At 48.3% G+C, this 16,713-nt stretch overlaps 2 protein-coding genes and 1 long non-coding RNA gene across 5 annotated transcripts in view; 1 reads left to right on the top strand and 2 right to left on the bottom strand.

Moving 5' to 3' along the window:
• Positions 1-9,600, top strand: part of LOC149853592 (uncharacterized) — a 12,078-nt gene extending 2,478 nt beyond the window's left edge. Inside the window, exons 2-3 of the long non-coding RNA XR_016439142.1 lie at positions 233-450; positions 7,814-9,600. This is a non-coding gene — a long non-coding RNA (uncharacterized LOC149853592). The remainder of the gene's footprint in view (positions 1-232; positions 451-7,813) is intronic.
• Positions 1-10,471, bottom strand: part of TREH (trehalase) — a 13,426-nt gene extending 2,955 nt beyond the window's left edge. The window contains exons 1-10 of one of the 2 annotated variants that reach the window (XM_090027181.1): positions 10,337-10,471; positions 5,074-7,669; positions 3,513-3,613; positions 2,587-2,734; positions 2,405-2,492; positions 2,203-2,303; positions 1,862-1,954; positions 1,429-1,545; positions 947-1,069; positions 83-132 (exon numbers count right to left, since the gene is read on the bottom strand). In XM_090027181.1, the coding sequence (XP_089883307.1) occupies positions 83-132; positions 947-1,069; positions 1,429-1,545; positions 1,862-1,954; positions 2,203-2,303; positions 2,405-2,492; positions 2,587-2,734; positions 3,513-3,613; positions 5,074-5,168 (916 nt within the window). In that variant the 5' untranslated portion in view covers positions 5,169-7,669; positions 10,337-10,471. Of the gene's footprint in view, positions 1-82; positions 133-946; positions 1,070-1,428; positions 1,546-1,861; positions 1,955-2,202; positions 2,304-2,404; positions 2,493-2,586; positions 3,374-3,512; positions 3,614-5,073; positions 7,670-10,336 lie in introns of those variants that run through there. The other variant, XM_090027180.1, reaches the window with a different exon arrangement.
• The window catches only part of DDX6 (DEAD-box helicase 6), a 22,315-nt gene continuing 13,799 nt past the window's right edge, over positions 8,198-16,713 (bottom strand). Inside the window, exons 12-15 of one of the 2 annotated variants that reach the window (XM_090027186.1) lie at positions 16,564-16,665; positions 15,132-15,315; positions 10,337-12,587; positions 8,198-9,078 (exon numbers count right to left, since the gene is read on the bottom strand). In XM_090027186.1, the coding sequence (XP_089883312.1) occupies positions 15,140-15,315; positions 16,564-16,665 (278 nt within the window). In that variant the 3' untranslated portion in view covers positions 8,198-9,078; positions 10,337-12,587; positions 15,132-15,139. The remainder of the gene's footprint in view (positions 9,079-10,336; positions 12,588-15,131; positions 15,316-16,563; positions 16,666-16,713) is intronic. The other variant, XM_090027184.1, reaches the window with a different exon arrangement.

The following is a 16,713-nucleotide window of genomic DNA, read 5'->3' as shown; positions in this document are numbered from 1 at the left end:
TTCCTTGCACGTGGGGTGCAGCCAGGAAGGAGCAGGGCGAGTTGCCAATGCTGGGGACAATACTGTGATGCAGAGACCTCACCGTCACTCAAGCCAGCTGCCAGCTCCCAGTCTTGGCTGTAGGACTCTGGTCTGCAAGGCAAGGAGGACAGGAGGTTGGGGCGGGGGGGCAGGGGAGAAGGGAAACACACCAGGTCCATGAAGGTGTTTGCCCTTCCTTTGTTCCAAGCAGCAGCAGCCTTGGCCACCACCAGGCATGCTGTGCCAGCAAGGACCAGGCCCACTCCGCAAGGGAGCCCAGAGCTGAGGAAGCAGGGCAAATTCTGCCAGCATCACTACCACTGAGGGAGCCACGGTCCAGCTGCCGGCACTGCAGGGTAGCAGCCAGGCCAGATGCCAACAACAACACAAGTCGGGGGGGGGCGCTGTCCCCCTCCACATCTACTCCAGGTCAGTGACTTGGCCAGCAACAGTGCTGCTGGGCTGGGCTGGGCTGGGCTGGGCTGGAGGGACCTCCTGGAGCACCTGCTCAATAACCCTCAGAATCTCAAGCACGACTCGCTGCGTAACAAGTGACCACAGGGCCTTTGCTGCAGCAACTGCACTCCACTGAACAAGCACCTAGTTGGGCACAGCTCCTTGCTGCGGCTCATGTTCCCCAGTGCGAGGGAAGAGTACCCAGCCAGACACTGCCTTTTCAAGAGCAGAGCTGAACCCCCCACACCGATGTTCAGGAGGCAGGGAAGGGGCCCTAGAACAGACTTGGTGTCAGCAGAAAGCCAGGTATCTGCCAAGCCCAGTGCTAGCAACAGCCCCTGCAACAAGGGGAGAGGATGGGGCCCTGGGCTACAAGGCCACAGCACAAGTCATGGCAGAGCTGCTCTCCAGCCCAGGAGTCCCACTCCTCTGTCCATCGCTTGCTCGGGCAGTGCCTCTAGGCTGTTACCTGGGCTCCCCAACCTGGACATTGTAGCGGTTAAGAGTGTGATCTGTGCCCCCCACGGCAATGTTCACACTGCGATTGTGCTGCCAGAACTCGTATTCCACTTCCAGCAGGTGGATGTTCTCCCTGGGGGCCAGAGTAGGCCTGTCAGCATCCCCCCAGTGCCAACCAAGCCAACTAACCAGGCTGGGCTCCAGCAGCACAGCCACCCTGCCCCACCACGTCGCAACCCCACACTCCCTTTTTCAGCCCACCTCCCCCGGCCACCAGCCATGGAGGCTGCATTGCCCCAGGCTACCAGGGAACAGACCCGTGTCTTCTGCCGCCCCTGGGAGCCACTTGTGCTGCAAGGCAGAGCAGCACACTCAAGGACTTGGCACAAGGAAGAGGCCAGAAGGCAGGTGCCAGGCCTGTGGGGAGGGTCCCCTGCCTGCCCTACCACCAGGGACACAGGGCCAGTGTGCCCAGCAGAACCTCATGCCCACCTGAGAAAGGCCGTGTCATTGGTGCGAGCCAGGTAGGTGTCCATCATCAGCGCGAGGAAGGGGGGCTGACTCCGGCGCAGGTAATAGACCCGCCCTCCGTTGGGGATGTGCCCGTACCTGCCCATTGGGACAACCCATGTCACAGCTCCACGGCAAGGCAGGAGCAGGGCGGGCTTGTAGCAAACCACCCTGCCCACCATGTGCTGGGGCAGCTTCACCCCAGCCCCGGTGCTGGCACAGGGCCAAAGCCAGCAGGCCGGAGAGATCCCTCCCTTGGCCTCTACCCCCTCAGAGCTCACGCCCCAAGGGACGGGGCACAGCTGGAGCAAGGGCCGACTCCCTCGCGTCTCTTGGATGAGAAGCTGCAGCCCCCCACAGACGTGATGGCCTAAGGCAGCCAGGCACTCGGTGTCCCCACTCGGCAAGCTCTCACCGATCCACCAGGTAGAGGAAGTTCTGAATCATCCCTTTGGCCGTGGCAGGCATGTCACATAGCAGCAGCCCCTCGATGACCCAGTAAGAATCCCTGCAGCAGAAGGGGAGTGAGCCTCTGCAGGTGGTCTAGGCTTGGAAACAAAGCTCAGCCTTGCATACAGCAGCCCCAGCCCTAAGAGGGAGGCCTCGAATAGCCCCTGCAGTGCGGGGGGAATTAGCAGGGCGGGGGACGACACGCACAACAACATGTTCACCAGCTCAACCTGATTAGGGCGAGACCAGAGTGCTGACAGCGATTCATCTGAGAACAGTGCGAGACCCTGCCCAACCAGGACTCACCAGTAGTAATACTCTATGAACCGGCCACCGGGCACCATCATGGGCTTTGGCACATAGATCAGGGAGTAAAGCTCTGGCTGGGCTTCTACAGCAACCTTGATCTGAGAAAGAGACGAACCAGGCTGGTTCCCAGGCCCCACGACCGCTTCATGCACCCTACAGCACGTCTGCCCCATGGAAGTGGGCTCCCCACCCCAACTACCTTTCTCCCGAGGGATTTCCACTTGGTGTTCAGCTCTGACGCCCATGCCCGGAGCTTCTGGTCAGAAATCTTGTTTAGTATGCGGGGCCTGGAAGGCAAAGAGAATTTGGCAGGAAAGAACTCCCCAGGACTCCTCATGCCAGGCTCACACCAGGAGGGATCTGGTTGGGTTCACTGCACACCTGCTGTTCCAGTCTTGAGGCTCCCATTGCTCAAACTCCTTCCCTGGGTCGTCAAAGGACAGAGTCACAAATTGCTGCAGCTCCGTCCTGGACACCATGCCCTTCTGCGCTTTGGCCATCAGCTGCTGAAATTCTGCCAGCACCACATCTGAGAAGAGAGAAGAGGCTGCAGTAACCCCTACCAGGACCAAGGTATCCTGGCAATTCTCCCAGTGCAGTACACACCACTGCACTCCTGCAGCACAGTGCCAGGACTCCCACTCATAAGTGTCATAGTACCTGGGGTCAGGAGGGACCTGAACAGATCTAGCCTGACCCCCTGCCACAGGCAGGAATGAATGCTGGGTTCACGAGACCCCAGACAGGCGATCATCCAACCTCCTCTTGCATTTGCCCAAGGTAGAGGCGAGGACCACTTCCCTGGGAAGTTGGTTCCAGATTGTGGCCACCCTAACTAAAATATTGCCTCCTGATCTTCAACCTATTCTCCATCAGCTTATTACCATCATTTCTCATCACCCCAGGTGGTGCTGGGGAGAAAAGCCCTCTTCCTATTTGCTGATGATCTCCCCGATGAGTTTGTAGGCAGCCATCAGGTCCCCCCTCAGCCTCCTCTTGCCGAGGCTGAACACGTTCAGGTTCCTCAGTCTCTTTTCGTAGGGCCTGTCCTGCTGCCCTCTCACCAAGGGGGTGGCCCTCCTCTCAACTCTCTCCAGGCTGGCCACATCCCTCTTGAAGTACGGCGCCCAGTACTCCAACTGTGGCTTGACCAAAGTCGCAGAGGGCCTACGACTACCGTAGGCCAGGCACAGACCAGACTGGCAGTGACTGCAGCCCAGGACTGGAACGACTAGACTGCAGGTGTGTGTCTGGGAGCAAAGGAAGCAGCGCAGCGCTGTGGCCTGAGCCATGCCGCTCGTGCTGACCTGCTGGTTTCCGCAGGGGCATGTCAACAAAGTGCTTTGCATCAGGGAAGAGCCTGGCCAGCTGAACCTGCTTCAGGAGGTCTCCAGCGCAGTAAATCTTGCTGCAAAAAAAGACAGAAAGACAGGCTAAGCGAGATTCAGACCTGCCTGCTCACATTCTGCACAGTCTGCTATGTGCACTGTAACAGACAGCTCATCAGCATGGACAGTGACCGGCAGACCTCCAGCATGGTCTGGGTCAGAGCCCAGGCATGTTGCAGGGAGAAAGGCTGGGCTGCATTGTCAGTGCATGAGTGCACAGGGGAGTGAGTGTGCCGATAAAAGACAGCGCAACCTGCCTGGGCATCAACCCAGACCCCACTGATTTTTTCCATTGCAGGACTTTAAACGGTCCCTCAACTGCTCCCTTCAGACTGTCCCAGGGTCCATCTGCACACCAGAATGTACTGAGACCGTGTCCTGTGCACGAGACCATGGCATGTTACAGCCATGTCACACAACCACATGGTGCATCTGAGAGCACCTGCTGGGCATCAGCTCTGACAGTCAAGACCCACGCAGCCCAGTCCGGCTACACAATCAGGCACCATCCCAGCCCTGTGACAAAAACAAGTGCCAGCCTGGAGCCCAATCAATGTCAATCACAGAGGTCAAGGTCCACCAGAGTGGCACCCTGCCGATGCCTGCATCTGCTGTGTAGTTACCATTCGTTTCACCGAAACAAACAGCGGAGGAAGCTGCAAGTCTGCCGGGATCACAGAGCAGAGCAAAGACACAGAGTGAGAACAGATGGTAGCTCTTGGAAGCAAGCTGCCATAGGCTCTGTGAAGCCACGTACTCTCTCTTTAAGGGATCACCAATAGGACTCCACTGAATTGCTGGCAAGCAGTTCCCGTGAGTGTCAACGACTAACCACAGCACTGCTCTGCTGAAGCTCCTATCCATCCTGGAAGTCTACGCCAGAGCCATGCAACGCAACGCAACCATACCCTCTGAACTCCAAGCAGCACCTCAGTTCCTCAAACTCAGAAGAAATCTCACGATTCCCAGGGGAACATGCAGTTACCACTTGGTAGCAAGTCATGATGAAGCCCCTGTCACCCACATGAATAAGCTCAGGGTGGTGATCCTTGTCCTCCAACTATAGCTGCAGATATTTTTGCCCAAATACAGGGGAAAGGCTCTCACCACATCCAGCTCTGACACTTGCACGTCCTCCGAGGCAGAGTAGGCCGCGGGGGAGGAAGGCCAAGGGGTATTAATCACAGCTCTAGAGACTGTAATAGCTGAGAGTGGGCTCAGAGAGAAGAAAAACTTCTGGACTACACACAGGTGTCACTGGCTGCTCCCTCACGCTCCATAGAGTCATGCAAGGCTGGAAGGGATCTCAGATCATCAGCTCCAGCCACTTGCACCAGGCAGCGACGTGCCCCCGACAACTGCAACTTGTACAGGAGATGCTAGGACGTGTTACAGACAAAAACAACCAACAGCCCTGGGCCCCGAGATCTGTCACGGGGAGACCCACTGGTGCCCATGGAGTAGCTTGGACAGCAGTTACCTGTCACAGGGAGGTGGGAGGCCGCAGCCCAGCCTCTGCCATCCTAGTACAGAAATGGAGATGCCAACAAGGAAGCGCCAAGCTGTCCCCAGCATCCTGGCAGCACCAGCCCCACTGCTCAGGAGGGGTGCTGGATAGTAACTGGTTCCTGAGGTATGGAGTTCACAGGGAAATGCTTTAACAATCTAACAGAACAAAGTCCAGGAAGCAAAGTCTGAAATAAATCACGTGTGCTGTACAAGCTCTTTGCTGCCTTCATGGGGTGTGGCAGCTTCAGCGGCTCGTAGCAAAGGAAGCTGGCAGTGGCATTAAGCCTCACAGACAGCCCTATCACAGTCCTCGTTAGCAGTTCCAGCCATGGGTACGTGGTGCCTAGGCAGCCACTCGCAGCACCCCTTCTCGAGATGAGAGAGGTCCCAGCCAGGACAGCAGCATCCGCAAACATCAGGGACTAGAATCAGGACAGCTTGAGGGAGAGACTTCAGCCCGTGTGGGGCACCTTACCAATGCTGCACCTTGCCCCAGGAGAAGAGCAGGGAGGAAATGGGAGGGGAAGCCTGGTGGACTCTAGGTACCCCCACAAAGATCAGCTACAGACCTTAGGAGCCGCACAATAAGCTCCAGCCAATCTACCTGGGCAGGCTGCGAGTTCCACATGGTGCAGGGCAGCGGGAAGCCCTCCTTCCCCTGGTCTCCTGCACTTCCCAGGCTGCAGCCACTTGGTGCAAGAGTTCCTCCCACAGGCAGGTTTGTTTAGAGCATTGCTGCTTTCAGGAAAGGGGAAGCAGCCACCTCACCATCCCAAAAGACCAACTTTCTCCTTCATCTGAGCCCAGGGTCTGCAGACAGGTTCCCCCCGCAAAGCCTGGCCTGGAGGTACAACAGGAACCCTACGGAAATCTTCAGTCAGCCCTGCCAAGTCCCATTACAGGGCAGCTTCTGTTCCCCACCCACCCACCTTAGGCTTTAATTCTGCCAATACAGACTCCATTGCTGAAGCTTCCCACGCACTGAACCCATCCTTATAAAAATGCCCTCCATATCAGTTATTTCCCAGCAATGCCTATCCATTCCCCTAACTTCCTTCACTTATAATCAGATTTTAAGCTCACTGCAGCACTAGTTTCTTTCAATAACGGAACAGACCTTACATAATTAATGCTACTTCCCTACGCCCAGAGACTGCTTCTCTTCTGTTACTGCCACAAAAGCCTGGGGCTGGGTATCTGCATTTCAGTAGCAGATGTTTCTTCAGATCTGCTGCACTTTTTTATTATTATTATTTTTTTTTTTTTTTTTAACTCAGTGAGTTATTATACATGACCCAATGCAACCTATAGTTTCATAGTCGGTCGGGTCCGAAGGGACCTGAGAAAATCATCAAGTCCGACCCCCTGCCACGGCAGGAAAGACTACTGGGGGTCAAACAACCCCGGCAAGGTGATTTGTCTAGCCTCCTCTTCAAGTCCCGCAGGGTAGGAGCCAGCACCACTTCTCTTGGGAGTCGGTTCCAGATCCTAGCCGCCCTGACCGTGTGAAGTCGCGCCTCCTGATGTCTAGCCTGAATCTCCCCTCTGCCAGTTTGTGACCGTTATTTCTTGTCACTCCTGGGAGCGCTCAGGGGAACAGGGACTCCCCCAATGCCTGCTGGTCCCCCCTGACTAGTTTGTAAGTGGCCACGAGATCCCCCCTCAGCCTTCTCTTGTGGAGGCTGAACAGGTTCAGGTCCCGTCGCCTCTCCTCATAGGGCCTGCCCTGCTGCCCCCGGATCCTGCCAGTGGCCCTCCTCTGGACCACAGGTGCCACTGTGTGGCATGCCAAAGAATTTTGCTTCGCTCACAGGCCTCAGGGCAGATAGCAGGGAAGGAGCCAAGGATCAGGCCCCTCCTGGCTCTCCTGCCGTCTGGCCCTGGCACACCAACATCTTGCAAGTCAAGGTTGTGTTTTTGACAACTCTGCCCAAAAGTGTTGCCAGCCCCCGATTTATCACCTTTGTGAAGTGCATAAGTATCCCTGACTAAAATCTCTGTAAGAGCAAGTTCATTAATATAGTCCACAACCTAGCTCGTAAAGTTACAGTACTCAGCCCCCTCAACTCTGTTGATACAGTGGTCACCCTGATAAACACAGCACACAGGGCTGAAAAGAGGTGCAAAGTTTGCTAGTTTGTTATCGAGTTACAGGTTGAAATCCAGCTGGTATCTAAAAGAGTGATCATCAGTTAGGGCAGTAGATGCAGGCACTGTGCAAAGATCATGCTTGTCCTCCAGTTGAAGAAAGGTGTTGCAGGCAGTGATCTGTAATTTGTCGGTCCCCCCCCCCCCCCCCGGTGCAGCAGTTAAACTACTTAAATTTTGATGTGCTATAATAGCCTAAGCAATCTCAGGCCTATTGGTCAGAGCAATCCTGATAACAGCAAAACTCCATACAAACTACACAGAATGAAAGTTTTCGTTTTGACTTCAGATGAGCAGAAACCCAGATCTTCATAGGGCAGTGTTTCTCCTCCATGGCACTATGGGGTGCCTTGGGACCGTTTCAAGGGTGCCACATTGTCAGGACTGCTGGGTGTGCAAACATGATTCACAAGATAAACCTAGGGATTTCAAAGAGAAATTCACAGCATTAAAAGCATTCTGATTTGCTGTGACCTTGCAGAGTTCTTTGCAACAGACAAAGCCTGCTCTACTATCTTTCTGTAGTAAGTTATAATGTGTCACTGTTTAATTTTTTTTTCCAGAGGGTAACTGAAAAGTCTGTATAATGCAAAGCATTGTTAACTTCCGGGCCAACTGAAATCTGAAATGAAGAAACACCAACAGCAAGATGGACTGTACGGACCATCTAGCAGATTCAGCTGAAGTTAGCGCAAACACTGGGCAGCCCTGCCAACAAGACAAAACCCCTTTCAGAGGCCACGTGCTGTTGTTTGCTGCAGCTGCAATGTTACTATTGTGCTTGTAATGCCCTTTTGACCTATGTTTAAAATTACCACTTCTTACTTATGCCACTCTGAAGCACTGACACGCTCAGGGTTGCAGCAAATGCACACGGTCTTGAATAGGAAGAGGAAAGAACCAACCTTTTAACTCAGTACCACAAAAAAGCTGTTAGAAGACAGACATCAACACCATTCTGGTGTTCCAGTGAGCTTTATTAACAAAATCAGGATTTTACCATTCATCTTTCTTATACTCTTATGAACTCAGTGAAAACTCTCACATAGTCACAGCCTTCCATCACATATAAGTACATACAGAGATAAACTTTCTCAACAAAAACTGAGCTGCACTGGACAGTTTGCCAATTGCCAATTAAACAGAAAGCCAATTTTTCCCCCTCCCTCCCCTGAATGTTTCCAAATTCTAGTCCATGTTCACTTGTTATCAGTGGAATATAGCCCCTTTAACTAGGGACTAATGGTTTATAAAGTCTCATTTGAATTACAAAACAAAAAATGTGTTTTGTTTTGTTTTTGCTTGAAAAAGTTCCTGTTTCTTTCAGTAAAGGGAATATTGCCTATATTTCTCCAAACACCCTTTCCCAACAATTACTGGTTAAAATACAGGAAGCCTGTATCTTAATAAACCTATCCCTCCCCACCACCCCACAACCCAGCCCTCCCTCACTTTTTGTCTACGCTAGAATTTAACAATGCTTCCAGTAGGAAAATACTCCAGGCTAAAAACAAAAGAAAGAAGTGGAGGGAGCAACGCTCAAGGCAAACTCCCGCCACCTCTCTTTCCTCAGCTGTCTGACATGCACTCTTCACTTGAGAGACCACACGTTAATTGTGCAGAGAAATTTTGGTTTACAGTTGGAGTAAAAGGGTCATGGCAACACAAACACTCTCGGTTTGGACCAAATGTAACCAAATTGTTAGTGGCAGCAACACTATTCAAAGGACACAGTTCACTCTGTTCCCATGAGTCAATAAGCTCCTTGGCACGAGCAGTATTAGCAAGTCCACGGCCAACAAAAGATCATTCCAATGGAACTGAACTCCTGGCAAAAAAAAAAAAAAAAAAAAGTCTGCGTACTTTAAAAATACAGGCAAATTGATGGTCTCTTCATCCCTGCACCGTGTCAATCACTGATGGAATATAAGCAACTGAAGCATTTCTAAATCCTTGGTGCAGACACCCTCCCCCTCCCCACACTAAAACAAAGAACAAAGTTAAACAGAATGAGATGCTTTGATACAAACATGTTTGCAATTCCTGTGTCAAGCTTTCAAGTTCTTACCCACATAGACACAAAGCAAAAGGTGAAGGAAAGATGCTCCCATCTCATTCTGAAAATTAAAATATTTGAGACCAACCCACCCCACTCCCCTTGGGGAAAACCCTCCAGCTACCGCTGTGCATCTGGACAACGTATGTTGAGAAACCCATCTAGATTTTTTTAGTCATACTTCAAAAGGCTTAAGAATGGCATGTCTCCATGTCTACTGGAAGATAAATGTATCCGTTTTGCAGGGCGACATTAGCCTTTTAGGCTCCTAGGATTTTTTTATTTTTTTTTTTTTTAATAAAAAGTATGAAAAAATGCTCAACAGCCCATTAAGAACATCACCACTGCCAGAGCAAATGTTATGTTGGGCTTATTACCAAAAGCAGAGACTCATTCCAATTCAATGGACAAACATGAAGTCTGTCATGTAATCTGTCAGAGTAAGCCAGAAGAAATCCAAGGAAGTCTAATTTTATATATTACTTAAGGCGGGAGAAAAAAAAAACAACTAGGATTTAACCTAGTCAGTTGGAGCATCTTTCCTTTTGCAAGATCGTATACATCTAGAGATAGCCTGCTGGCACCAGAATCAGACCGCTTCTTTCCTTGAGAAGAAGCCACTTTAGAATGGTGCCCCCAACAGTCTAGCTAAGTGCCAATCCTCAATCAGAGGCCAAGTTTAAAGTAATACTTTCCATTTTAAAAATTTCTGTGCTTCAAGAGGGACCAAAGCATGGCACCAGGCTGACCTGCCACAAATCCAAGCAGAGCACACACTTGACTCAGCATGGCTATCCTTTTCTTGTTATATGTGCATGCCCTGTCACAGGATACAAAACTTATTTACACATTTTCATCTTTGTTGCACTAAAATGATCCCTCTGTCTCATTGAAAAAAAAAAAAACAAAAAAACCAAGAACTGGCTGCAGTACAAGAGCAAGATTTTACTTTTGGTCAACATTACCACCCACAAATTCCCTCCCCCCGCCCCCAAAAAGCCCCCCCAAATTACTTGTTTACATTTAGTACCTGCCAGTTGGATGCAGTTATGTGGATCACAGAGTGCCTGTGACCAAGCTCTTGAGTCTGTACTTTAGTGCAGCTTTTGCTACTATTATGGAGTCACTGTAGACAAAAAATTAACAAAACAAAAAACAAAAAAAAACAAAAAAAAGAAAGTCTTTCCACCTTGAGAAAGCTGTTGCCAGGAGGCACCTGCGTCTATTTCTGATGCTCAAAAATCTGCCATATTTTTCCAAACAATTTCACTTTTTTATAAAAAGTCAAACGGGGGAGAAATTAAGTTGATTAATTATCCAGGTAAGCAAGCATGGTGCAAGTGCAGCATTTGTATACACAATGTGTGACTGAGCAAAAAAGGACCACCTTCTTCCAGGTGCCTCCTAGCAAAACTGTTGTTGAACAAGATAAAAGGGAATTAAAAAAAAAATAAAAATAAAAAAAAAAGAAAAGAAAAGAAAAAAGTTTACTGGTTTTGATTTGTCTCACTCCTTTTGCCTGTAGATCAGGCCAAACATCAAGCATGTTGGGAGGGGCACAATTTAAAGCAACACTACTTAACCATAAAGCATTTTCCAGCAATATACAATGCAAAATGACAGACAGCAATTCGTGCCAAACCATAGGAAGTGTCAAGCAGCTTTCTGCAGCTTCGACGTTCACAAGTTAGAAGGGGTTTGCCCTTACCTGCTCGAGAGTCTATGTAAGGTTGTTTTGGGCAGAGTATGCACAATGCTGTAGGAGGTGAATCAATCCCATAGAGCTCCAGAACTGTCAGTTTATGCAAGTATTTTTTTTTTTTATAGTTTCTTTTAAACCTAAATCCATGCCTTATACATATTGCTCAACAACACTGATACCTGCAGGATTTCCCTCGTGCCATGGTGGAACACAGGTCTTTGCCCCCTTCAGAGCTTGGTAAAGTTCCTGAAGTTTCTAAGGGGGAAATTGAAGAGCATCTCAAACAGGTTGAGCTACAGACTTTGAGGCCTTTCAACCCCAGAAGTAATCTCTTCCAAGAAAGCAGTATAGGACAGTGTTGCAAGCACCAGAGCAAACCCACCCTGACAGGGGTAACTTGTAGAGGTCTGCCCTTCGGAGTCAGAGCACTTTTCAATGTTTAGTGTTGCAGAAAACTGAGCCCCTCTCATTTTTAGCTGCTCCCATAATCAACCTAATTCCTTTAACCCCAGCAACCTTCATCAAAAAAGGAAAAAAAAAAAGTTATATATGAACCCAAGACAGAAAAAAAAACAACGTATTTACAAAGTTTGTACAAGTATACACATCCGATTTTCTATGGGACACATTGCACCAGAGGAAAGAGGGCCATGGCTCTGAAACAAGTCTACAAATCAAGTGCTGTAACTACTAATGAAGACTTAGAAACCAGTCTTTAGTGTTCTGCTAGAGCATAAGGGCTTTTCATATGGCTCCTGCAAAGATGACAGGCTGCTCTTTCCTTCTGGAGCTATGATGTTGCACCTAATCAGCCCAGATTTTCAGTTGGTGTTTTTTTTTGTTTTAAATACATGTATTTACAGTATGGGTGAACTGCAGTTGCATATCAACTCCTCCAAGTAAAAAAACAAACAAACAAACAAACAAACAAACGAGTTAAACAAAAACATTACTGATAACTTTCACCTCCTAGTCCTGCCTTTAGTACTGCGGGGAAAAGGAAGGGGAAGGGTTGGGGACTTTGACCTGAAACAAAAAATAGCTGTTGATTCCTTGGGCTGCATCGGAAAGGTGATATTCTGAATGGTCTCATAGCATAAGGCACTTTGCACGAATAAGTAACAAGCTCTTTAGCTTAAAAACAGATGAGTAACCAGGGAGAAGTTGAAATGCACTCAGTCAGCTGTTGGGAGAATTTGAAAATCGTTGACAAGCTTGTATTCATCAAGATTCTTCTCTTTTCAGGGTTTCTCTTCTTCCTTTGCTGTCCCTCCCACCCAAAGGAAAAAAAAAAAAAATTAAAACCAGCAGTTAGTGCAACTAATGTTCAAATCAGCACACAGTGCAAACAAGTGGGAAAAAAAACCAAAAAAAAGATATTCCTTCTTTTGTCTTTTTTCCTTGCTGCCAAATTTTTTTTTAAAAAAATGAAAAAAAAAAGGCTGAGCTCTTTAGTCTTCTTAGTCCCAAAAAAGAAAAAGGTGAAGAAAAACCCATGAAGAGAAGGATATCCCCAAAGAAATGATGCGTCACAGATCCGGATCAAAGGGCTTCAGCTTCTGGCATTTGTAATCAAAGCCTAAAGAACAAGGAACCTGCAGTTAGTTTCTCCAAGTTGTGTTCAAAGCAGAAAAAAATAAAGGGGTTCAGCATTCTAACAGTACCTCTGATCAATCCAGTTTTGACAAAGTAACCTTAAACTTCTAGCCACTTTGAGCACTTGAGTTTATGTTAAAAGATGTCAAGGGCATCACAGTTATTGCATAATGCTAAATAAAGCTATACATCTCCAAACTAACAGACATAACAGGGAATTACCACTGCTGCTGGATGCTAAGCAGGAAATGCAGGCAGCAACTTAATGTATGGCAAGGCAAGCTTGCTCTTTAAAAGAAAAGAAAACCAAATTTGGCTAATTCAACTGTGGCCAAGTCGCTTCAAAAAACAGATTTTACTTTTTCATTTTTAAAAGCACTCCGTCTTCTCGTTCCCATATGGCATTCGAATGTCACACTACACGCAACAGCAAAACGACAGTTCTTTGGCAGACTTATAGCACTCACCCTTACAGGGGCATTCTGAAACACTTTTAAAATTAGTTCTTACACTATAAATGTTGTTGACGCTACCATGATGCGCCTGACTGTCCTTCAAGGACAGCTCAGGCTAGCTGGACAATGACTACATGTAAGCTTGGCCTCTGACCAGACCCCCTCAGTTTCAGAGGGGAAGCAAGTGATGAAATGTTTTCATTCACATAAAACTTTATCCCCTAAGCTCTTTCAAGAATAACTAGGCTACAAGATATTTCAGACCCTGATAACATTCTTCTGCTAATGAGTATTCTTGGGCTTACTCCCAGAAACAAGATCTACTTTCATTCTGAATTCTATCCCTGCATTTCCATCATAAAAAGGGGTACAGTACCAAAAGCAAGGGAAAGGAATCAAGCATGCACAGTCCTTGGAAGCGTGTGTTGCCAAGTTATAACCTAGGAACACCAGATTTCTAAACGGGGGGCAGGGTTACTCAAAAACACCGTTAGTGGAAAGGCTGCAGCCTAAGCAGGAGCCTGACAACAGCCAGAGAAGACCTCCATATTTCTTTGGTTGAAAGGAGAGTCCTCAAGTGGCCAGCAAGTGAATTACAGACAAACACGCACACTTAGCTCCGACTCCTGGGGAGGAGTGGTTTATCAAATGCCCCTGGAACAGAGCAGAGGGGATCTTATCCACCTCCGAGCAGAAGTCTGCTCATTTGAACAATTAAAAAGTGCTTAAGTTGTAGCTGGCGCTGCAAACCCAAGCTGAAATCTTCCCTCAAATGCTCCCCCTCTCTCTCACTGCTGCCAGAATTGTCACACGTTACTATCCCGATCATCTTTGCCTCCTGCCTCTTCCCTGCCTTGGGCACTTCAAACAGTGCCCAAATCTTCTTTCATAACGTGGCTGAAATACTAAGCTCAGGCTGTCCCCATCTCCTACATGGACTACCACAGCTTCCTCTGCTTTTGCCTCTGAAATAAGCATCACTTCCTCAGAAACCCATTAAAGCTACAGCTGTAAAGCTCTCTCTCTGCAAGGAGTGTTGTCCTCACATGTGAGGCCTTCCCTTCAACTCTGCCATTTGGTAGTCTCTTGGCACATGGCCCTCTCGACCTCTACTCCAAGGAGGGCAGCCATGTCCAATGTCCACCTCCCACTTTCTCCCTCAAGGATAAATGGGGGGAAAAAGGACAGAAATGGCTAAGGGAACACCTCCCTGAACTGAGCCACAAAGCCACTTTTCCTCACGACTGACCTCTGCGTAGCACCTGTAAGTCCGGAACGAACGAACGAACGAACGAACGAACGAACGAACGAACGAACGAACGAACGAACGAACGAACGAACGAACGAACGAACGAACGAACGAACGAACGAACGAACGAACGAACGAACGAACGAACGAAGCCATTTTACAAGTCGATATGAACTTGTAATGAGACCCAATAGCCAGCATAAAAACCACACAGCTTTTTACACCCTCCTTTCTCCCATTTCATCCACAATACTGCCTTGATGCACACTAGCTATTTATCTTACTGAACATCTGTACAGAGATCAAACACACTACGGTGCCTTAACCTTGACTGGGGCCTCTGGACTCCTGCATGAACAAATGGCAACGAGTCCAAAATCCCACTGACAGCCCTTTTTATATCACTGCCTTATTCAAGGTGTTCCCTGCGACCACGGGCAATTCTTATCTTGTAAAACAGGATACAAGTCAGCAACTGCCAAGCAAGAAGCAGGGGGAAAGAGGCTACTTTGTTTTTAAACTCCCACATACACAGTGCTCACCTATTAAGGAGCTGATCCACTGAACAAAGATCACCTCATTCTTCCATTTTATCATAGCACCTTCCTGATTTCCAAGTTCAAAGATATGCCACTAGGCCAAACTCTGCCACCCTTCAGTTTCTCCCTTACTCCAGCACTCAAGAAGAGCTCACCATACAGAGTTAAAAAGCTTTAACAAAATAAGGAAGGGGAAAGCACGCTAAGGTAGAACTGACCCAGCAAATTCCCGCCTGCTTCCATCTCTTTACTCACCCCAATTCAGTACTCAAAAGGTAACATACGCACGTGGTTAAGGTTTCTCATCTTCTACAGGTTCACTGTGGTACTCTGCCACATACAGGCTCTTGTCAATGTTGCTTGGGATGGGCTTGATTTCAGTCCCCAGCTGCTCCTCAATACTTTTCAGGTTGAAGCGATCATCGTAGGTGATCAAATTGATGGCCAGGCCAAGGTGACCAAAGCGACCTTCACAGAAAGAAGTAGTGAAAGGTTTACTGCCAGAGCCCACAGGCTGCCAAGTGACTGGACTGCAGATCATAGACACAGCAATCATAAAAAGAAGTTTTACACTAGTTAGTAAATCCAAACCCTCAAGTACATTTGCAGTTTGGGTTTCACACACCCTGGTATTGTTGCATTTTTATACCCCTTTAAAAGAGAGAGGAAAAAACCCCACGACATCAAAAAACAACAAAGGCTACCCAGTGGAAGAGTCGCCTTTCAGACTCTTGCTCCACATACAGCCTAGAGTAAATTTAAGTTGAGTGACTGAATACAATCATCAGTTTAAACCAGGGATGCTCAACCCCAGGCCCATGGGCCAAGTCTGGCCCACAGAATTGAGATATCCAGCCCACGGGACTCCCTGCAGGCCAGAAAAATGTGGCAGCATGGAAGCAGCAGCAATTAGCATTCCCACTCCTCTCCAACTTTGTCAAATTCCCAAACCCCATGCAGCAAGACTGGGGCTGGGCCAAACCTCTTTTCCCCAGGATGGCTAGGTCAGGGCCAGGCTTCCCTCACCCCCTCCTACCGGCCAGATCCAACCCTGAGAGGAACCAGGCAGGCATCGTTCATCTGGCCCGCAAGGCAAAGAGGTTGAGCACTAGTGGTTTAAAAAACTATCCACAATGGGAATCTAATGCAAAAATCCACATTTTTCCTACTCTTCCCTCTTTCCCCCACCCCAGCCCCAATAAAATTAGCAACTGAAAGGCTAAGTTAGAAAAGACTGAGTCTTGAGTTGTCTTCGCTAAGAATGGTTCAAATTCATTCACGCTGAGGTATCTGGGGACAGAGGCACACAAAACAAGAACTTAAAATGCACTCAGAGACCGAGCTATTTAAGTACAGTTTTCCTAAAGGCAAACAGCCACTGAAAATTGCCCCTGGTTTTGAAAGAAAAGAGCACATTTCAATCACATAAGCCAAATCCCTGTTTCTGGATACCTTTCAGCAATGTAGGCATTCAATCTGGTTTTGTTATATGCACCAAAATGATGCTTTAAAAAACAAAATATCTACTTCGTTGCCCCCTCCCCCCCCCCGAATAAGCGCTGCATAACAATTTGTTTTACGATATGAAAATCTACTCCTTTCTCGTGATTTCAGCTTACAGATGATGTTCACAAAGCTCAAAAAAAAAGTAGAAATGAATCCAGCAGTAGTTAATCATATTTCTTTACATGCCTTTCCTAAACAATGACCCCTTACCTGATCTGCCAATACGATGGAGATAAGTCTCTGCCAGCTTTGGAAAATCAAAGTTTATCACCACATTCACAGCTTGGATATCAATACCTCGGGTAAACAGATCTGAAAGACATTTTCATATTAGCTGAAACGCAAGTTCCCCTAACGTGG

The sequence above is a fragment of the Crocodylus siamensis genome, chromosome 14 (assembly GCF_052110815.1).
Source record: "Crocodylus siamensis isolate JL-2025a chromosome 14, ASM5211081v1, whole genome shotgun sequence".
In the NCBI taxonomy this organism is placed as follows: Eukaryota; Metazoa; Chordata; order Crocodylia; family Crocodylidae; genus Crocodylus; species Crocodylus siamensis.
Note: the sequence above shows the minus strand (reverse complement) of the source record. Positions and strands in the feature narration are given on the sequence as shown.